Here is a 23,014-nt window from a genome sequence, read left to right as displayed (position 1 = left end):
GTGCAGCTAGCGGTCAGGTGATCTTGGTTTAGCCCAATCATCAGTTAGCAAACCGATGCATCATTGGGTAGCCAAACCAAGGTGCCCTAGTCACACTGGGGGTGATTTTCAAAGCTCGGTAACATTTTGTTCAGTCAAATCTCTTAATAAAGCTCTGGAATTAAAAAAAAAAAAAAAAATGATATTAATTTTATGCACATTCATCACCCTTAACTATAAAGCATTCTGTGGCGTTGTATGTAGTAACACTAAAAGCGTTTTCACTATTGAGTCTCAGTGTCTTCAGTGTTGCACATTTTCTTAACTGAGCAAAACAAAACCAGAATAAAAAAAATAACCTTCGAGAAAGTTTCCAATCAGCGAGCTCTCCCCGTACCTAAAGTGCTTTCACTGTCGTACCATTGGGTAACTTTCAAAGTGTCATGTCTTTACTGCACTGTGAGACAAACTGTAACTGCAAAACCTGACCTGCCCTTAAACAGTGTGCTTTGTGGCGTGGTTGCTAATGCCATGTGTGTGTGTGTACATACAAATAAATAAAAATGTCATTTGGTGAGTTTGCAGTGTACAGATAGCTGTCTGATCTTAAACTGTTGATCCAAACTGCACTGTGTTGTAGCTTCTCTGCTTGCTAATAGAGGCTAGTGCAACTCGGGTCTTGTTCCCATATACAGCAGCTTTAGAATATGTTTTCTGTACATGTCTCCTGCCAGATGATCCTTCCGAGGAAATATATATATTTCGCTGAAAGTCCTGGTAAAAAGATGTGTGTGTTTTTTTGTTTTTTTTTAATTAGTGCTGTTTGTGCCTGGAGTGTAACAACAAGGGGTGGGGTCCAGGAGGCAAGGGTCCTGTCCATAGGAAGGGGGGCTGGAGAAAACACCAAACTTTCACAGCAGTTTCTCAGACCTGAGTGAAGCGGCTTGAACATTTCTAGTGCCCCCTAGTTAATTATTGTATACTTTTTAAAAAAAAAAACAAAGGAAATCTGGTAGATTTTATTATTATGTTCATGCATTTCCATGAACCCCTGCACACCAAGCGCAACAAACACAAAACAACCTGTTCTAGTTACTAATACATTTCAGAAACATGTTTTCTTTGCGTTTGTAAAAGCTGTTCACTGAAATCGTCAGCTCATCTACGTTTGTGATGGAGTGTTTAAAGTTACACTTCTGGTTTCAAAGATCTCGATTCACACTCTTGGGCTTCTTAAGTAATGGAGTGCCGAGACAGAGGGCAGTCAGGGACTTCGTTACGAGCCGGTAGGTGATGGCGGCATTCTCCTTAATGAGGGACAAAGCTTCAGATAAAGGCACAGTTCATACTGAAAAAGGGATAGTTGACAACTTTGCATTGGAGAAGGCAGACGAGATCTGCAGTGAGGAGAAACCCTGTATTATCTCCATTCCCTTCTCTGAAGACTATCAATCGATGTGCTGGTCCTTGCATTGGCTACCACTTTGTAAATATCGTGGTGTTTTAAGAGATGTTTGGGTCTGCTGTTACTCCAGTCGTCATTTTGTTTTGTGTTCTGTTGTTGATTTAGGTTTTTTTTTTTTTTTTTAAATTGTGTTTATACTGATCTGGACAATACATGACAGCTCTGATCTTAAGATAAATACAGGTGTTCTTAAAAATGCTCAATGCAAAAGTGTTTTTTTAGTAGAATGTTGCTGTACAAAAAAATACTGAGTATGGAGAGTACAGGGCAGCCAGTTTTTTTTTTTTTAAGGGGTGTTACTTGTTTTTAAAAGATCATCTTTACCTTAGCTGCTCCCTAGTTATATATGTTTTCATTCATGTGTGTGTGTGTGTGTTCCAGGATTGAATAAAAACTCCAAAACACCATTGTTTAATTTGTATTGTTTTTATTTTTGTTTGCAGATCTTACAAAAATATGACAAAATAAATTAAAAGAAATAAATAATCCCTTTTTTTTCCCTTAAAAGAGCCCCGTAAAATTCTTTGTACAGTAGTTATTTGGAAGAGCACACAATGTATTTTATGAAGACCTCAAACAGAAACATTTTATTAAATCTCCTGGCGTGCAGGCGCTAGTCTTTCACCTGTGACCCCCCCCCCCCTACACATCCCTGCCCCCCTTTCATTATATACAGCACACGCCCATCAATCCACATACCTGTGATCACACAGCGGTTTAATGTTTAAAAAAAAGGCATGTGATTGGCTGTTCACAAATAAACCAACCAATCAGTCACCTTGACTGCTGCCAAAGAATCCGACGGCGTTCCGGAACAGTTTCACGAATGTCACACTGGATTTCTTATTCAGAAAAACAGACTTTAGAAGAAAAAATGGCTTTCAATAATTCATCATTTAAAAGTGTTGCCCTTTATCTCAAACCCCAATACTGATTCCCTCTATCAGACTCTCGGCACGTCCATCTGCGATCCGTCCATTCCACCCCCTACTCATCATACATACTTTGCCAGCTTACAAATTCAATGTCTTTCTCTGGTTCCACACTTGACAGCCGGAGGCTCCATTTGGGCAGTAGAGTGATGTTGCCAGATTACAATATTGCTGCTGAAGATACAAATTCACCCCTCTGATGGCTAATTCTATCTGTACTGGGCACGTTTCCTTAAGCCTCCAAAGCAAAAATAAATAAATAAATAAATAAATAGTCTAGGGGTTCTGTAACTGATTAAAATCCATTTCCATTCACATATATGGGCTTCGGTACCATTTCAGCACTAGTAAGAATGGACTTTTCTCAGACTCCAGTGTCATAATCAAGTCATCACATTGTAAATAACACTTTGTAAATATATATATATATATATTTCGCCTTCTAACTAGGCGTAAGGAAATATGTAAGGCCCTCTGACAGGTGCACAGCTTTTCTGTATGGAAGTTTTTATACAGGAATATTGCTCGGGAGGTAGAATCCAATTCACGGAATTCCTTTCCCAGAATTCCATTCGCTTGACGTTTGCAGCCATGTTTTTTTTCTGTTTTTTTTCATTGCTTTGGTCCATGGTTGAATCGTCTGTGTTGCATGAGTGTGTTGAAACTTCAGAGTGACAATAAGTGAGTTTGCATTAATGTCAGACTGATCAGATGATGATGGGTTAGTTATATGTGAAGATTTTTAATTTAGTTTATTTTTTGTATATATATTTTTTCCACCACGCATTTCGTATTGTTTTCATCAAAAAAAAAAAAAAAAAAAAAGCATACATCATGATCTTTTTAATACCATAAGCCACAACAACTTTAGACCCAAATTCCAAAGATCATGTGCACCATTTCCCCTCCTAAGGGATGTGGAAAAAAAACAAATGGTATTGTGGCTGAACATCTCCTATCTGAATTGTTTTGTAACATTTTTAAGTTGGGTAATGGCACCACCTGCTGCCCAGAACTGGAACTGCGCTAGATACCAGTTTCCCTTCTGTTTTACAGAGATATGGCTCTTTGTAATCCAAGCCCTACCAGATTCCTGGTTTCAGTGTTGCTTTGGCAAATCATTTATCTAAAGAAGATCCAAACAATAACAACAGAAAGAAAAGAACTCCAAAAATAATAAGAAACAATGTGCATATAAATCAATCAATCAATCAATCAATCAATCAATCAGACCGCACCAAGACGTACAAACAGAGCGACTCTAAAGACACTCGTTTCTAAAACCACGTACAGTAAATAATGAAATCCTGCTGTTGCATGTGGCATGAGGCGGGCTGGCGCCTCCCCTCCCTTTGCCTGTACAGTCTCTGTCTCAGGGTCCTCTCACCCAGCACGGAACAGGGAGTGCTGCTACATGGAAAAGCTACCCTAGCCTTTGACTGTCTTTGCACACGAAATAAAAAAACCACACCAGCATTCTTCATTCGGCATATTTCAGGAACCCTCCTTCCTCACGCAGGTTCCAGGTTTGAGAGGGTGCCCGGTAACTGGTATTGAATTGATTTACACTGCAATGGCCAGTAATCCCAGTTTACCATACGTATTCACAGAACTCCAGCGACGCTAAGTAAAAACAAGACGCACAAAGCTATGGGAGTGTCTGCGGCACAGCCAGTGTAAACCAGGACGGCTCCCAGCATGCTCTGCCTGGCTCCAGATCCAATAGGAGGCGTCATTACAAATCCATCAATTCCATTGAAAACGCTGACGTCTTCTATTCTGAATGGGAAATGTTATAAATATACACAGTCAAACTGGTTTTTGCTCAAAAGTGGCAACATACTATTGTCAAGGGAAAGTGTGTCTGAAAACAAACAGTGGAGGTACCTTTCTATTTTAACCTTGAGGCATCCAGGCATCCTAATTATCCATGTATTTTCCTTATTCTTCTGTATAGTACATTATTTCATTTGAGATTATATATATTAGTCATCACCTGGAAACAAAGACCTGTTGTATTTCAAGGCTCTTAAATGTACAGGTATGAGCTTCTTATCAGCACTTCTCTGACGAGCACTGTGCTGGCAGTGGCTTGTATTTATTTAGGCACTTGCCCTATTTGAAACAATGTTTTTTTTTTTTTCTCAAGCACATTTCAAACACCTTGAACAGACCATCTTTGGAGATTTGAACAGCAATTTGAAACTGGATAAAAACTGTTTGCTTTCTTTAGTTTGAACACCTGTAAGAATGGGCTGTGTTTAATAAAATCGGAAATGGGAAATTTATAAAACACATCATTTTCTTGTAACGAGCGACCTAACGGAGACACTCTGAGTCTTTGGTTCGACGTCAACATTTTCAAACCGGATCAATCCGTAGCACCTTTGCACCCTGCGGAATAATAAGAATTAAAGAAAAAAAACAACGCGCTTCAGAAAAGGTTTGAAAACCATCTGAGAATCACAGCTTATGCAGTCCCACAAGTATTGCGATGAAGGAGGGGAGAGGGGGGGGAGAGGAGGTGGGGTTCATCATCATCTCTCCATTTCCTCACATCCATCTGTGTCCACGCAGGCTGACCGGTCACATGGCTCTCCTCTAGCCTCAACCCAGACTGACCCCCAACGACGGTCCCAATCAACTCTCCCGAACAGAAAAGGAGGTGCGGCAGCAGCGTGATCAACTCGGATTTCTTCCCTTTAGATTTTTTTTTTTTTTTTTTTTTAAAGTTAAAACGGCGTTCTTTTTGCGTTTAGTTTTTGGAGCCTGGCAGCTCGGGCTCAGCGCCGTGGGCGGGTTCGGAGTCCGTCGAAGGCATTTCCTCCGGCGCCCCGTTCAGGTCCGACTTGGTGGGCAGTTTGTCCGGCGGGCCGTCCCCCCCGGGTCTGGCCTGGGCCCCGTTGGCACAGGGGCCCCCTTCAGATTTCCCGAAGTTGAAGAGTTTCCCTGGATTGAAGGACTTGGTGGGGGAATGGCTCTTCTCGTTGACAGTGGCTGCTGCTGCTGCTGCTGCTGCTGCTGCCTCCTTCTTGTTCTCGGGAGACTTCAGGAACTTGAAGCTGAGGAAGCCGGGGAGTTTGGGCTCGCTGCCGCCCGTGGGGGACTGTGGCGACCGGGCCGTGCCCGAGTTGAACTTGCTCTGCAGGGGGATGATCTGCTTCAGCTTCATCACGTTGTTGGTGGCCAGCAGGGAGCTTGGCCTCTTGGGCTTGTCGGAGCCCCCTCCGGAGCGGGGCTTGTGGCCCTTGTCGTGATGGTGCTCCCCCACCGAGGAGTCCGTCCCCCGGCCCTCGTCCTTGTCCCTCTCCCGTCTGGCGTGGTGCTCCGCCTGCCTCTGCCTCTCCTCCTCCTCCCTCTTCCTGCGCTGCTGTTGCTGGAAGTGCTGCTGAGCCTGCCGCTCGTGCTTCTGCAAGGAGGAGAGAGAGGGAGATGGAGACACACGGTGACACATGGAGACACACACACACACACACACACACACACACACACACACACACACACACACACCACTGAGAGACAGCGAGACCAGCAGAGGCCCCAACGTGCCGCGGAACAGCACACTTGAAAGTGTTTAAACACGATCCCATAATAGCTATCAACACCGGTTCATTTTAATTTACAATAACTTATCAGCTGTTATTCCCCCAGTTGCTTAATTAGTTAAGACTCATTTCTATTACTAACATTTAGAAGCACAATTATATTTCCATTATAAAACATGAACTACTGTACAGAACAGACCCATTCATTTTCCTGGATATTTCTGTTCATTCCTGCAAGCAGCTGTAGATGCCTGGCACACACTCCCTCAGGGTCACCCAGTGGTAGCCTGGAGCATTGCGTCACTTTGTTACCTTGAAGGCTTCCCTGCGTTGATACTCCAGCTTTGCCATTTCATCAGCCACCCAGGAAGGGATGTCTGGGATTGCAACGTGAATGATGTACTTCAGCAGGACAGCAAAGTGCTGTGGAGACAGTGAGAGACACCAGACACATTCACTGAGAGAGCGCTGAAACCACACTGCTGAAATCCAGTCCAACAAAGACACTGAAGCAACTCACACAAGCACCCCTTCACAGTGCAAGAATTATTAGTAACACTTTGCATTAAGTGTCTCTGATTACTGTGCATTTACACAGTCGTTACAGCTCTGGCCAAAAGCTTCCCGTCACCTACAATTTTAGGATTGAGACATAATTAAAAAAAAAATATATATATATGAACATAGCTTAGATCTTTTATTTAACATCATGTAATCAAAATGATATCGCAAAAGTCTACCGGAAGCCACAATAGTAGTACAGTGTTTCATGTTAGATTTTGAAATGTCAAATTCTTCGTTAAGTATATGGAAAACTACAAAGCGGTATGTAATCATTCAATATGTTAATGTAACATTATTCAGCAGGTTTCATTCGACTTTCTGAAGCAGCATGTGTCAGTTCTACAGGGGGATGCAAAACATTTGGCCACAGCTGTAGTTAGTGTGGTTACTTTAATGCACCTGTATTCATTTCTCCATATACATGAATCTGAATGTTAGATAAGATGAACATTTCTTTACCTCCAGGATGACAATGGAGATGATGGCCATCTCTGGGCTGAGCCAGGGGAACAGGCGCTGTAGCTGCCCACACTGACTAATCAGGTAACAGTTTACAACAATGGCAACAAAGCCCATGGCCTCCATCACGTTCTGTGAACAAAAAAAAAACATGCCTTGGGAGTGCCAGCTGTTCCACTGCCCACCTTCGATCACCCTAGTCCTGGGGTATATACCGTACACAACAACTGTGCCAAGGAGCTAGCGTTGAATAGCCAGGACTCAAACTGGAAGGTGCTGCATTCGCTCAAATCCAGCAACTGAATGGCCGTGCTGACTGACTACTCTGCGTTGCAAAATGTGCCAAGCTTGATGCAAGGAAAGTAATCTGAATGCCAAGTCTGATTTAGGGTTAACCAGACTTTCTTTTCTATCAGTTGAACTTACAGGTGTGTGTGCGTTCTATCCCTCTGTGGTCAATAGAGCGGGCTTTGTGTTGAAATAAAGATGCTTTATTTTGAATTTAAGTTTGGCAGGGGTGGGGTTAATTCCGTCCCTGCTGGATTCACGTGAGGAATGTGGCTGGGTCTAGATTGAATAACTCATCATCAATCAAGTCCCAGCCACATGCTATATAAAGGAAACCTTTGTTTCTTGAGGGATAGCCAATGCCAATAATAGCCGAAAGGTGTATTTTGTGTAAGTCTTTGTGTTTTGTTTGAACCTTTTCTTGAGTCTGTTTTGCTTCACTTTCACTGCAGCTTCCTTCCTGACGCTATCCTGTCACAGCCTCTCACCTGCCACTGCCCGATGCTCTCGACTCGCTGTCCGAAGGGCCTCTGCAGCCCGGTGCACAGCTTGAAGGCATCGCTGCGGATCTCGATGATGTTGTTGATGATCGCGCACATGGCGGCCAGGGGGAACGCTGACGAGAAGAGCACCACGTATCCAAACTGGATGAACATCTCCTGGTAATCCTGGAAGGTGTCCTGCAGGGAAAAACACAGCCCACACTCAGCCCTTCGGAGCACACACACACGCACACACACAGACCCGCACACACACGCGCACACACCCTGAGCCGGCTCTCCACATCCCAGCTGGATCACTGCACTTACCTTTAAGAGAGGCCCATGGACACTTTAGGAAGCTAGCTGCATTTATATACAAACGGTACATTCGCAATGCTTGTTGGAGGGTCTCAATGAATATGGGGGATTCAGCCTTTTAAAAGTTAACTGCAGTTTACTGTGGTAAAACAGGGATGGAAATAAGACTCCCATTGCATATCAGTTTGACCCATTCCAGATTTGAATACAAGCTTGATTAGCCACAGTGAAGAGGTAACAAGCTCAGGTGTGTCTTATTAGAGTCATCGTACAACCGGGGATTGGATCAAAGTGCTATGCAATGGGAGTCTTACTTCCCTGGTAAGAGCACAGCAAAGTGTACTAAAGCACCACAGGGAAGCGTTTTATGAACCCTATCTGCCACGGTACTTAATCTAATTCCTCGACACACATGAGGAGGTTTGAGTGGCTCTCCGCTCACCTCGTATTTCTTCATACAGCTCTCTACCTCCGCCTGGGTGAGCCGGGAGGAGAAGGTCTCTTTGGGGGGGTCGATCCAGGACTCTCTCTTGGTTTTGGACTCCTCCCTCTCCGCAGAGTGGCCCCTCTTCCTTTGCCGCAGCGAGACGGGCGCATCCCCGCCGGGGGCCAGCGGGGCCACCAGGATCTCTCCGGGGGCCTCCTTGGTTTCGAGGTAGCCGTTGTCGATGTCATCGCAGAGCTCGAACACCGAGGCTGGGTCCATGCCCTTCTCCACCATGGTGGGGCTGCCCTCCTCCAGGAAGCTGTCCTCCAGCTGCATCGCCATGGCGACCCCCTTCCGCTCCGCCTTCTCGATGAAGCTCACCTTCCTCAGCTTGAGGCCGCAGTCCATGAGGCTCTCCACCTCATCCTCGCTCTGCCTCTCCTGCTCCCCCCCCTCCTCCTCCGCCTCTTCCTCGTCTGGGACCCCGCACCCCCCGTTCAGACACTTCTTCTCCCCGCTCCCTGGACCCGGAGAGGCCTCCTCCGAGGGCGAAGCCTGGGCCTTTCCCGCGGCCATGCGCCCATATTTAAGCACCGAGGAGAGGAGGAGATCCCACAGCACCTTCGGGGTCAGCTCCCCCAGCTTGTGCCTCTCATACAGGTAGGGCTGCAGCACCTCCTTGACATTCTGAAGGAACTGACGGATTATCAGCAGGGTGGCCAGCATCTGAGGGGGTGAAAGAAGCACAGTGGATACTTAGAGAGACAACAGGCCCTGTGTTACAAAGCTGCAGTGTCCCACAGGGCTACAGTGTTGTATTAACACACGATTCTGCTGAATTTCCGCAAACGAGTCAAGCAGACAAACGCTTTGGTCAATCGCTGCAATCTGGGAGCCTGTTTGGTCTGTTTGTTTAATTCATATCAAAATGTATTTTGTATCAACAACCAAAAAACAGATTCCCAGCATCTCCAGCCTCTTAATGGAAAAGCATGCATTGTACCACAATTCAGGTACCACTGCTAGAAAAAATAATAATGATGTTTTACAGGAGATACAAAATACACCTCTGTGCGGGACACTGCGCTATTAAAACTGCATCACTCAAAGCTCAGGCTCACACACAAACTGGCCCTCAAAACAGCCCCTTTGCAGAGAGACAGGCTGCTGGTTGCTATATAAGCTGCATTAAACAGCCTGGGATTCCTGCCCCTGTAAGTATGGTGTACACTGAAAACCACGTGTCACTGGCAATGTATGTTTTGTAATTATATTCAGAATCAAGTTAGGTGGTCAGAGTATGTGTCAGAGGCACCTGGACAGCTGGCTGTGAGCATAATAACCCTACTTTACCACCAGGTGGCGCTATAGGCTTAGTAGAAAAAAACACAGCTGTGTTTGTACACACTGAGATTGCATTTGATATAGAGTTTTTCAAGCTGCTGTTTGTGCAACAATGTGTGAAAGAGAGCGAGGCTCATGCAGTCACTGTGTGCTGACAGACAGACAGACAGACAGACAGGCAGGCAGGCAGGCAGGCAGGCAGACCAACACTGCCATACTTTAGACCTGGAGCGGGCACACAGGCCCTGCTTTATGAAGATGACGAGGAGCTGGAGTTTGAGGCAGAGGAAGGGCAGCAGGGCGTCTTTGGTCTGTCTCAAGAGGCTTGAAGACAGGGAGAAAACAAGCAGGAGCTGGGGGGGGACGGAGGGGAGCGAAGAGGAGATCAAACAAAACACAAATAAACCCTGCTACAGGAGAGTGGAGAATTAGCCAGCATCCCTCTCCCGTCAGTGAGCACTAAATCACAGTTACAATCTAAAGAAAGGAGGTTTGAAGATCAGAAAGGGGGGCTGTGAGGCAGAGAGAAAGGGTTAGGCTAGGAAAAGCAGCTGTCGATTACCAGCAGTGATGTGGTGTTCTAAATCTGAAGGCACTGCAACGCCACTAAACAATATACACAAATTCACATTTCATCGGTATACCGAACTGCTAGCAACACATGCATCTACAAGTATTTCCACCAAGCGCCTTTCTCCGTCTGGTGAGAATGCTTTATTTATGTGTGTCAGCGGCAGAACGATGACGTCCGAGACGAGTTTTCAGACCGAGGATTCCACTGCTGCTGTAGCTGACAACAGAAGAAGTTCCTGAAGCTCTTCTCAGGCTGAATGGGACAGCTGTGCAGGAGATGTGAGTCATGGGACTTAGCCTGTCTATCATGCGAGTTCCGGCTCCACTGCACCTCTGCTGTCTGTAGGAAATAGTACCGGAGCAAACGCTCACCCACCAAGAAGAACACACGAGGTAGGATAACTGATCACACCGATCTGTGATGCCACGGCACTGCTGTATTCATGTGCTTCTGTTATCTGAACGCTCTGAAACGGATCTGAAAGTTTCGCACATGTTTTTACAAACCCTGGCACTGCGTTCGACAGCCTCACCTCTTTCAGACGCTCCATGTCTTTGAGATAGAACCCGATGTAGAAAAGGCTGAGATAAGAATTGACAAACTGAAACTGGAACAGAAGACAAAAAATCATTACAGTCAAGCACAAATCCACGGAATAATAATAATAATAATAATAATAATAATAATAATAATAATAATAATAATAATAATAATAATAATAATAACTGAATATTAGCTAATAACTAATTGCATTACCAGTGTGCCTATTGCTTTGTACTGATGTTTTGAAGATTAAATAAAGCTGACTACAGTAATAGCTCAAGGGCAGACGAAACCTATTGTACTGATCGCTTTCAAACTCAGTTACGAGAGACTTACTAGAACGATTTTGATAATGAGGTTTTTCTCAAAGGTACTCTGGAGTCTGTAGTTTTCTAGAATGGGAAAAATAAAGACATCATTGTACACACAACAGTGATCTGGATGTGAACGCACAAGGAAAGGGAATACTGAAATTCAAAGTTTTGCATCACATCGAATTTCAGGATAAATAAAAATAAACTATATGAACATAATTTAGACATTTTATTTAACATCATGTAATCATAGACAGTACAACTTGATATTGCAAAAGTCTACCGGAAGCCACAATAGTAGTACAGTATTTCATGTTTTGAAATGTCCCATTTTTCTGTTAAGTATATGGAAAACTACAAAGCAGTGTGTAATTCAATATGTTAACGTCACACTATTCAGCAGGTTTCATTTGATTTTATGAAGCAAAATTAGTTAATTCTACAGGCTGATGCAAAGCTTTTGGCCATAGCTGTATAATTGCCTTGATCGGCTGTTACGTTACCACTGATCAGAGATCGTGGTCTCACGCTGTCTGCGTGGTACTGTACCCGTGTTACATACCCCTATCATTGAGCCAGCAGGCAATCTTCCTGTAGACATCGTCGCAGGCTGTCACAGTGATGGCCAGTATGATTTTGGGGATGAACCTGGTCACTTGAGGAAGCTCCTTGATCCCCATCACAAACTCCTGTGGACAGAAAGCAGCGTGAGGGACATCTCAGAACTGAAACGCCAGACTAAAGGGGCAATGCTTTTACCACTGACCTGCAGCTCGAAGCAGATGAGCATGGCCAGGAAGACAAAGCACAGACAGAAGAGGCACACGGGGAGGCTGACCAGGTACTGGAACAGCATTCTCTTCCAGGGGGGGTAGTAGAACTCCTCACAGCCAGTGATCGGGCTCAGCCGCTTCACTCCCTGCAATACAGCACACAGCAATACAGCTCAGCCCTCCCCTATCCCTCTTTCCTTATCCAGCTTCCATTATCCCTGATCTCTTAGCCACTCATCTCTATCTAGGGGTAGATTCAGTAAAAATACTGCTCCTGATTTCTGCTCCTATTCAATCAAGCCCCCGGATAGCAAAAAGCTACCCCCGAACACACCCCATAGTGAAAGATTCTACACCGCTGTTCTGTGCCATAGGCAATGGTCTTCTACCTGCCAACAGCTCATGCCTCTTTCTCTGTGATTTCTTATTCTTTCGGCTCTCCAGTTGCTCAGGCGCTCCGCTCCTTTCTTATTTACCCGGAACTGTGGGCGTGGCTCTTCCAGGCTCTCAGCGGGCGTGTCCAGCGTCCCCCACTTGTAGGCAAGCTCCGCCCCCCGGCGCTTCCACCGCTCCAGGAAGAGAGTGGCCCAGACCACGTTGAAGAGAGCGAAGACCACGCAGCAGATATCCCTGCTCGTCTGGTAACACAAACACAGCCCCCGTCAGCCCGGCGGTGACACACACACAGGCGTGCTCAACTGGTCCCTGGTCACAATTTTGTACGATATTTCAGGATATACTAAAGTCTCAAGTAAAACGCTGCATCCTGGTACCTGTTCTGAAAGTCACGTGGTCTAGTGGGGTGGGTTTGACCTACAGCGCAGGAAGTGCTTAACCACTCACCTGGTCAGACTCGGTCAGCATCCACAGAATGAAGCCGATGATGGCCGGGTAGAGCATGGAGGTGGTGTAGAAGCCCAGCCAGGCAAAGTACATGGCGATCTTCACACCGAAATAATCACAGATATCATCTGCCAGACAGACACAGCATTACACACCTAAAGTGGCATTAGGAGCTAGGGGGCGCTACTGGGGTAACTCGCAGGCCTTACACACTAGCCTTACACACGGTGGTTATGTCAACCCGGACTGAAGCTTTTACACAGGATGCATTGACATTTATTTCCATCGACCGGGCTGTCAGTCGTGAAACAGTCAAGTGAAAAGACTGGTTTGTGAAGGGAAGGTGGTGGTGTTTACGGTACCTAGCGGCTGTTTCTCACACACAGCTTGCACCCAGGACTTCATGAGCTGGCTTAGAATCCTCTGTTCGTGGAGCGGGAAGAGCTGCTGGATGACGCCCCTAGCGGCCAGCTCCGGTACTGCAGAAGGAAGACAGCGAGAATAAGTCTTGATTCAAGAGGATTCTTTTTGCATTCTTTTTTTCACGAAGCCAAAACCGATGAGGTCATTGAGATTCCAGTTTGAATCTGGAAACGCTATCTTGCTAAAACAGGAAGCCAATATGAATGCTACTCACGGATTGGCTGCCCTTCCAGGAAGTGGAGGTTGTGCAGCGACTCGCCCTGTTTCGCCCGCAGGTTCTCCAGCCAGTAGCGGATGATGCTCTGTCTCTCCTGTAGAGGGGGCAGGTGGGGAAGGTGAAGGGTTATCAGTGAGGGCGAAATTGAATAAAACGAGCTAGGTTAAAAATCGGAGCGACTGTACGGTTAAATTTTGTTTGCTGAAGGAGTAGGCAGGAGAATGAACAGGTAAGAGAGACGGTCAGCTGACCTGCGAGCTGAAGAAGCAGATCTCGTTCTCGATGTTCTCGTAGATGTAGTCCTCCTCGCAGGAGAAGTTGCGAGTCCCGCCCCCGAACTCGGGTTTGACAGGTTTGCGCAGCCCCACCTCCTCCGCCCCCCGCAGCAGGCTGCCAAGACAATCAGCATTCAGTACACTGCACATCCTGCACTGCGCATCCTGCACTGCGCATCCTGTACTGCGCATCCTGCACTGCGCATTCTTCACTGCGCATTCTTCACTGCGCATCCTGCACTGCGCATCCTGTACTGCGCATCCTGCACTGCGCATTCTTCACTGCGCATCCTGCACTGCGCATCCTGCACTGCGCATCCTGCACTGCACATCCTGCACTGCACATCCTGCACTGCGCATCCTGCACTGCGCATTCAACAATATTTTATATATGTCTTTCTATATAGCTACACAGTGCTGAAAAGTTTACACCAGGGATTTCAAAATGTACAAACTGCCTTTTATAGGACTAGAGAACTTTAAACAATTAAGTTAATGGGGATCATGAACTGGTTGGAAATTGTGCAAACTGCACTGAAATCTTTGAAAAATGTAGCTGGGGTGGGGATTGTTACCTCTAACTCACTAGCAGCCTGTTACACCCTGATGCCTGGGTCTGTATGGAAGGCAGGGGGTGTTCAGGTCAGGATTGCCACTGGTAAACTATGAATTACCAGTGGCAGCGGTGATGTGATTGGCTCTAGGTGACAGAAAGAGGCAGATTAGTGTCAAGAATTTGCCCAGTGAAGGGATTATTCTGCTGAGAGAAGTCTGGGGTTTGAAAATGGCTGCAACTGAGAGTGACAGACTCTGGCTGCAGGGATCTCAGTGCTAAGAGAAGACCGCGTTCGGACAGTGCGGTCCTGAGGGAGAGCGTCTTTTAACCAAGAGAAGGAAACTACCTGCTGGATTCATACCAGCTGTGATCAGCTAAAGCTGGAAGGCAGCGGACGCTTACAGATCAACAGCGATGCTGGACACTCACTTCTCGTAGGTCGCCGTGACGAAGAAGGCGTGGACTCGGGTGTGTTTGTGGTGCCGGATCTGGATGATCAGCTCCGGGATGCCCAGCCGAATGTGGTTCAGTAACCATAGCAACGTGTGGTCGTCTGTGGATTCTGGGGGAAGCAAACAGGAAGTCAGCAAGACAAAACAGGAAGTCCTTCCGAAGACACCTAGATGTTGTTCTTGGTTGGTAAGGCCTGTTTGCACTGGGGAGAGAGAGGGAGAGAGAGAGAGAGAGAGAGGGAGAGAGAGACAGAGACAGAGAGAGCAAGAGAGAGAGAGGGAGAGAGCGAGAGAGAGGAAGAGAGAGACAGAGACAGAGAGAGAGAGGGAGAGAGAGATCTCTTACTGCACCTGCAAATGTCATCAGTACGTCACAGTTCTCCGTAGGCACGGTCTTCATCCAGGATTTGTGGGACATCATGTAGCGTCCAGCCTGCAGCAACCTCTTTCCAAAGAGCTTATCTGGGGGAGGAAGAGAGATGTTGGGGGTGGGGGAGGCAGGGGAAGAGAAACAGAGAGAAGAGAGACAGGGAGACTGGGTCAGCCAGTAACTCAGCAGAGACATGAGCCAGACCTGGAGTGGAGCCCAGATGGGACGTCCCAAGCTGGGACACAGACCCTCCCCCCTCCCCCCTCACGATCTAAATATCACTCATCTGTATACTGTAACCCGAGCCTAGGGGGGAGACGCAGCAGTTAACCCCTTCCTGTCCAGCTGCCTGAGGACTTTGAAAACAGCCTCTGTGTCACACAGCTCATGCTTTGTACCGGACAGCCTTCAATATTTGACCCGTTTAAAAGGGACTCCTTTTTGTTGTTAAAATCCAGGTGAAACCTCATTGACAGTCATATAAAAACTACTTGACCAAGAGGGTTGATTTGATCATCTTATACCCGACAGGAAGATTCATTTTATAGCACTAACCCCCCCCACCCCCCCGGACTGCGTCACCGTCTTAATTTTAGGGGTATCCCCTGGATAACCACGCACAGGCTGATAGAACCCAGGGGCGAGTTATCAAAATAAAATCCAGCCTTGCTTATCCTGGGTGTAGATTCACAATGACATTAGCAGCCTCCTCTACTAAGAACTAGCATACTGCTTCTGTTTTTTTTTTGCAGAGCATAAAGAAAGCTTTGTTAAATTACCTCACAGATGACTCAAGCACAGGCGGTGTCTGTGTGTTTGACTGGCCTCTGTCTCCATAGCGCTGGCTAAGGCCTCATCAGAGGAACACTGTATTCTCAGACCTAAATTAGCAGCAGTATCTGCTACCCCTGAGAGCAGGGGTGTGTGTTTCAGAACGGTAAACGTTAACGCTCCAGCTCTTAAAACGGATTAAATTCCTGATTAGATCCTCTTAGATCCTGTTTTAGGAATTCTTTGGAACAGTTTCGTCATGGAACACGATGAAGATGATCCCTGTGGATCTCTATTGGAATTTCAGCCTCCCCTCTTTTAAATGCCAGTTTTGAGACATTCCAGAGTCAGTATTATATTTTAAGCAAAACCTGTGCCCCTATGTACCTTTATAGAAGTTTAGCACTGCACATTTCCATGGTAACTTTGCAGATTTCCCATGGTTATACCATGCATTTACTGTAGTTGACCGTGGTTTGCCTTATTTTAAAAATGCTTTGTCATATTTCCCTGGGTTTTACCATGCTTTCACTATCTATTACACTTTGCTATGTTTTTACTATGGGAAACTTTAAGAATAGTAACTTCACCTATAGTTTTATTTACCAGGATTTGCCCTTATATATAGAATAATTGGGGCCCAATTCTTCACTGCGGACAAATTGCCCTGTCCTATATTTACTACGGAGTGGGCAATTTGCCTGCAATTTGCCCAGATACAGGCCCCTGTCTGTAAAATGATTCATTTACTTTCCTGTAATGCAGCATTTTTATCTGAGTTTCTGCCTCTCTTGGTTTGCATGGTGAGCATCTCATTTGAATCCCAATTGTCAGATAACAGCTCTCTCTATCTCTCTCTCTCGGCTCTTTATTTAAACGTTCTATTCAGGAATGAAAGAACCAGCTGTCTTTCACAATGCTGCACTACATTTTCAAGGGTTTATGAAAAAAAAAAAAGACAAAATCACTCAGACACTTGGCCTCGCTGCAGTGGTTGTAACTAACAAGATATTTCACAATTCTGTTCCATACTTCCGTCAGCCCCTGAGTTCTCTAAAGTGCAGTTTTGAAGGTAGCGAACGTGTGGGGGACAATTTCACCCTTCAGGTACGATTCGTGAGATTTTTACAAACTGACGGACACCAGCGCCATCTTGTGATCGTATCAATCTCCCTTTGGTTTTTGCTGCCAGCAATGCATCAGAGTTCTGCGGATCACAAATACAAAGACACCTTGGGTGATCTCAGCTATGTCTATGGCAGGCAACCACAACTGCAGAGCAGCTCACAGCCAGAACACCTTCCAAAAAAAAAACAACACATCATCCGAGTTCAAGCACTCGGAATGACGGAACACGTCACAAAAAAGTGACTTGCTCTTTCTGTTTGAAATGTGTTGACCGTTAGCGCGACTGTGACTCCACAGGTGTGCCGCAGGATCACTTTGAACCTGCTGTTCTCATCGAGAAAACATCATTCACAGCACACCGCACGCAAACCGCTGTGCTCTGGAGAATGAGATAAGGAGAATGGCTCCTTTGTTCACAATGGGAAACCATATGAGCTCACATTCCAGGTGTGTGCCCAAGCAGGGCTGGGCACACTACAGCAACTTTCAATGAGACTCGATTCAATAGGGTGGAATCTGCTTTCTACACTTCATTATGACTAGTGCCATTGTCACTGTTTCTCTGACCGTAGCGCAGTTGGAAATGTCATTTCTAACAGGTGTGAATCATGCAGATCAAGTGGCAAGACCTGTTTTGATGGAAATTGGCCAATTTCATAAGAACAGATAAAAGGGAACAGATAAAATGGGCCCCATCTGATTAAACTACATGTTTTCAGTATAAATAGAAGGGTATCCCCAGGGTACAGACAATTTCCAATGACACACATACCAGTAGTGAGCATGCAAGAGCATGAGCCATTGGTAGTTACCCAGTTAGTAACACGTTGCTGCACCAGTCCTTAGGTATTCAACACGTACAAGGAGAGAAGGCAGTTCATCATGTGGCATTCTGTATTCAATTGTAGTTGACAAGCAGTAAATCTCAATGCAGTACACACTGCTGCTTATTCAGCTATGCTATTTGTTTAAAAGTCAACCTGGCTTCAGGTCCCAAGAGAAACCCTGGTGTTGGTCTTCCTGCAAGTTTGTGTTTTTCAGGCCAAGGCCCTGTCTGTTGATACACAGGGTGGGGTTTGTTTTTCCTCAGACGACAACAGCAGGAACAAAAGCTTCATTAACTTCAGGGATTTTACCAGCTACCCTTTCAGAAATCCTGCTCCAGCGTTCAAATTCCATTAAGCATTTGAAAAACTAAAATCCTTTTATGTTATGCGAGACAATAGGTTTTTCATAATACCCCCCCACCACCACCCCCTGGTTTGAATTCAGAGTCCCTGAAATGGTGCCTCCTGGCAGGGCATGGCTTGGAGAGACAGTGCCTGCATTGTGGAGGCCCACACTCTGCCCACTAAGCTCCTGGCACTGGCAGTGCCTGGAGGAATCTCGTGGGGGACAGGGAGAGAGACGATTACATCTGCTGCCTATCTCTGTAGCGAGTCTATCTGCACAGCTGCAGGGTTGGGAGTCAGGGGGCTGACTGAGGGCTTGTGCAGGGCTGCAGTGTTTGAGAGCGTTAGCCACAGGCTGAGCTGGGGGAGCAGGGTCAGGATATCTCACGGAGGGCTGGCCTGTCTGAACCTGCGGCCTAGGTTTCAGTAGTTATGCAGTTGTTTCTTCTTTAGGTTTCAATCCGAGTTGTAATGTTTTTAGTTTCGTCTGCTGCTGTGCGTGCAGAATGAAGAGGAATGAGGTTTAGCTGGTCATTGCATGTAAGGTAAAGTATGCACAAGGGTTGGATGTAAAATGGGAAATGCCATAGCACTGTCAATAGCAGTGCAGGGCAACAAGTCTGCAAGGTGTACAGGAATGTTCATGCAAATCTGCAGCCCTGCCAGGGCTCCGGAATGGACCGAAGATTCATCAGTCCTGGATACAGAAGCACCTGCCAATCGAGCGCCTGCTATCAGCCCTGTATCAAAGTCTGTCAGATCTACTGTGCCGGCCATCAAGACTGAAACAGGGAGATGCAACTTGTATATGAAGCACAATATATGTATATATTTTAGCTGGGCCCCCCAAAAAACATATATTTCAGATATATTCCTATAGCTGTGCAACCTGATGCCTTCTGTGTTTGGAAGTGGAGAGCAATGCACATGGGTGCAATATAGCACTGCACGTGAGTCCAGGTTTGTGTTCTAACTAGTCCCTGAGTCTGTCAGACAGTACAGAGACATTTAGCAGTACTGTGCTTACAGGCTCAGACCTGCAGGCTCACAATACATGGCTTCTTCCATTGTTGCAGTGCTGTTTGCCAGTTGAACTGCCCTTGGGAGGGAGCACCAGGGCTCACAAGCTACACACATGCTTTACTCTCTTTGTGAGGAATACGTCACTATAGACAAAAGTATGAGAAGACCAACTTTTAATATAAAGACAAGATACGGACAAGGTACGTAAGTGTATGTGAGTGTACTGTGAGTTTTCTATTTCTGTGTGTGTGTGTAATTCTGCATATGTGTGTGTATGTGATGAAACCCAATGAGATATCACTTTGATTTATACACACTGACATGGAGATCCTAGCAATGCAAACCGACAGTGCACCGGACAAACTAACACAGTTTGAAAAAAGCCACACAAAGAATCCACAAGTAAAGTGTTATCTGTGCAGTTTGATATTCACCTCAGCAATCCAGTCACTGAATCGCTAACCTGCCAGTTTATTATGCTCAAGACTCTGGCTTATTTTCAATCAGGAAATAGATGATGAAATGGATGCAAGTCATAATAGGAGATGAATTAATTCAGACAGCTAAATCTGCTTGCCTTGTGGTGAATAACAATCTGGATGAACTCTGTTGCAACCAGGCGCAGAACCACAGAAGCTGTGCTAATCTGGCTAAAAGCAGCATTCTGTTTTCATCACCATGACTTCTAATGAGATCACGTAGCAGCTAATGTTTGCAAGTGTAAGAGACAGCTGTGAAACGCCCTGCAGGTGGAGGACGGCATGAAAGGTAAAGAGCTGTTTCAAGGAGCGCTGGCCAAAGACTTTAAAATCCATTTCCTTAATGGAACCGGAAGCCCTGATCGTCTGCTGGAGATCGCTGGGTTCCGTTGACTGGATTCTATACTTCAGCCTTGAATACGCAATTCACGACGCTGCTACTTCCTCGTGACAAACCACTTCCTGTGATGCAGCTCCGATTAACTTGATGTCATGAATGATGTAATGAGTGATGTCATGAACGATGTCATGAATTATTATTATTATTTATTTCTTAGCAGACGCCCTTATCCAGGGTGACTTACAATTGTTACAAGATATCACATTATTTTTACATACAGTTACCCATTTATACAGTTGGGTTTTTACTGGAGCAATCTAGGTAAAGTACCTTGCTCAAGGGTACAGCAGCAGTTCCCCCACCTGGGATTGAACCCACAACCCTCCGGTCAAGAGTCCAGAGCCCTAACCACTACTCCACACTGCTGTCCACAATGATGTAATGAATGATGTAATGAAGGGGATATGAAAGCATGATGTTGAAAAAGTAAGCAACGCTGTGCTGGGGGAGCGCCAGGTGGAATATACATAACCGACCAGGTTATATATATATATATGTGTGTGTGTGTGTGTGTGTGTGTGTGTGTGTGTGTGTGTGTGTGCTTCTTAAGGAACGTGCTACAGTCACACACCATGAGATCTTCCCCCTTGGTCCTCTGATGGTTTCCAGAAACCATCAACTCACCTGACTAGGGAAACCAGTACTTCAAGCGTCAGCAATTAAAAAGAAAACAAAGTGTAATTACCCGCCTTCACGCATACCTGTCAGAAGAGCATGTGTACACCTGTTCTTACAGCTACCTGTAATCTCCAATCAATGAGAGCTGCACCTTGAACAAGGAGCCGGCTGTCTCCAGCAGACACACGTGTTCACACAGGGTACCATATGCTGACATCACACCGGTAGTATACATATTTCTCCCTTTAACTTAAATTTACAACCAAGATCGCATACACCTCATAAAAATTCCATGACCGCACTGTATCGCGGAAGTTATCAGAAGCAACCGGACTGAAATAAAAAGGCTACACCTCGGAAAGTTTGAATAGGGAGCGTGCCCCTTTAAGATGTACCGTGCATTACCTTGCATTGGTAACGTGTCCCCTTCAAGAAGGCTGACGGTCGGCACACTGCATCATCCTGCAGCACGCGGCGCCTCCACACACACAAACACAAGCAGCGATCAGGCGTGCTGTTTGCATTCCAAACCCCATTACAAAATTACCACATTATATATATATAACCATGATAACGATTAGCAGAGAGAGCAGTGCCGTGAAAACGAACGCGTTACATTGCACTGCAATGTGCAACATTACCAGGCCCATCGATAACCTCAAAACCAAGGTACTGATGCATTCAAAGGCCGAAAATGCAGTTATCGCATTATTAGGACGAAACATAAAAACAGGAACAACGCGTAATTCACGCAACTAAACGACCTTCTTGAAACGTTTCGTCTGACTTCTCAACAGAAGCCGTTCAAACGTTCTAGTAATGGCTACACCGAGAACACAGTTAAGCGGACATCTGGTGAACAATGATGTAACCTGTACAGAGGTGCCTTCCTTGCCCAGGCTAAAAAGTTATTTACAATATCATACCGCACAGCACAATCGCTCAAAACGATTTGCAGACGAAGAAAAAGAGTTGTATTGGATCGAGATAGCTAATTCTGCGCATAGCATTCTAAATATTATTAAAAAACTTTAATCACAAAAAATAAATGCGCAAAATAATCCAATTATACGCATTGAATATATTGCCATGCGGTATCTCACCCGGTGGTTATATTACCAGTACTGTCTGTGACCTTAACATAAAACACCGCTACAGTAAAGTGCATTATTATTATTATTATTATTATTATTATTATTATTATTATTAGTGACAGCAATATTATACAGTACTAATAACCACCTGTGTGCAGTTATCGCAGGCTAGGGCGCATGAGACAAAAGCCAATAATGCTACACATCGTACTCTGTATGCATATTGCAAAACACGCTTCATGTCGGTAGCTGTTTGCAGACCACTCATTTTTATTGTTCCTGATTTTGTGTAGTATTTTTATTATTTATCAAAATTCCCTTGCTTCTTCAGCGTAAGCATTTTTTTTTCCATAGACTCACCCAGGACTCCGGTGGAGGCTGTCTGGGTAGCCGGTTCTGCTCTCTCTCCCTCCGCTTGCGAGCGATGCCTGTGTCGGGTCTCGGCGTCCGCGTTGCTGCCTGCGGCTGCAGGGGCAGCTGCCGCTCCCGTCTCGGGCATGGTGTGCTGATGGGGAGCGGGTGCTGTATCTTGGGGTCGGGGTAGCATGAGGACTCGGCCGTGCAGAGCAGAGATGGGGGGTTAAATGCATATGAAAGTGAAGTGAAGGTTGTTGCGCTTCATCCCGGCTGCGGCGGGCTGCATGCAGATAGATAGAGCTCCGGAGCGAGCCTCACTCTGGAGGAGGGACAAAGAGAGAGGGAGTAGACAGTTACACACACATTAAAGATGGTCTGGTTCTCCTCGCCTCCCGAGACACATTTTCTGCATTGGAAATACATTGGCTGTACTATACGCAATAATACTAAGCGCCGAACAGTTGTACTCGGACAGGCCTGTATAGACATTATAACAAGCCTCCACACACATACATTACTAAGGCATAATAAAGATAACTTATTGATACATTTATACGCTCCCCTCCCAGGTTAGAAACAGCAGCGTAATTCTCTATTGAGAACACGCCGCTTAGAAAACGAGGATTTCAAAGAAGGAAAACAGGACGGGGAGCCCATGAGGTTAGTCTGGGGCAGGCATTATAGCAGCGCTTTCTTTAAAAGAATAACGAACTTGATGTCATGTTCTCAGCCTCCCTGTAAGGGATACCTGATACCCGCACACAGGCTTCTATTATAGGGCTATTAACATACAATTAAAGAGCTTCAAATTACATCGGCCTTATTGTGA

The 23,014-nt window shown here is 45.6% G+C and overlaps 2 protein-coding genes across 5 annotated transcripts in view; one reads left to right on the top strand and one right to left on the bottom strand.

Annotated features, from left to right (window-relative positions):
* Positions 1 to 220, top strand: part of LOC117401234 (DET1- and DDB1-associated protein 1) — a 4,348-nt gene extending 4,128 nt beyond the window's left edge. For both annotated transcript variants that reach the window (XM_034001774.3, XM_034001775.3), the window contains exon 5: positions 1 to 220. This exon is cut by the window's left edge and continues 1,182 nt beyond it. The gene's annotated coding sequence lies outside the window, so the exon portion shown is untranslated.
* A 1,300-nt stretch (positions 221 to 1,520) lies between these two features.
* Positions 1,521 to 23,014, bottom strand: LOC131696586 (anoctamin-8-like). Of its 3 annotated transcripts, XM_059015269.1 has the most exons (19): positions 22,999 to 23,014; positions 22,189 to 22,504; positions 15,125 to 15,235; positions 14,751 to 14,883; positions 13,742 to 13,880; positions 13,488 to 13,584; positions 13,213 to 13,329; positions 12,851 to 12,978; positions 12,484 to 12,645; positions 12,001 to 12,153; positions 11,797 to 11,923; positions 11,257 to 11,312; positions 10,910 to 10,984; positions 10,022 to 10,156; positions 8,475 to 9,185; positions 7,721 to 7,912; positions 6,945 to 7,076; positions 6,234 to 6,344; positions 1,521 to 5,785 (listed from the first exon to the last, which is right to left on the bottom strand). In XM_059015269.1, the coding sequence occupies exons 2-19, from the start codon at positions 22,373 to 22,375 to the stop codon at positions 5,132 to 5,134; spliced, it is 3,420 nt and encodes a 1,139-aa protein (XP_058871252.1). In that variant the 5' UTR covers positions 22,376 to 22,504; positions 22,999 to 23,014; the 3' UTR covers positions 1,521 to 5,131. The 3 variants fall into 3 exon arrangements, with proteins under 3 accessions (XP_058871252.1, XP_058871254.1, XP_058871253.1); XM_059015271.1 differs by lacking the exons at positions 22,189 to 22,504; positions 22,999 to 23,014 and adding an exon at positions 15,923 to 16,013; XM_059015270.1 differs by lacking the exons at positions 10,022 to 10,156; positions 22,999 to 23,014 and having other exon boundaries at positions 22,189 to 22,652.

Source organism: Acipenser ruthenus, chromosome 49 (genome assembly GCF_902713425.1).
Source record: "Acipenser ruthenus chromosome 49, fAciRut3.2 maternal haplotype, whole genome shotgun sequence".
NCBI classification, from domain to species: domain Eukaryota; kingdom Metazoa; phylum Chordata; class Actinopteri; order Acipenseriformes; family Acipenseridae; genus Acipenser; species Acipenser ruthenus.
This window is presented reverse-complemented; position numbering and strand designations above follow the sequence as displayed.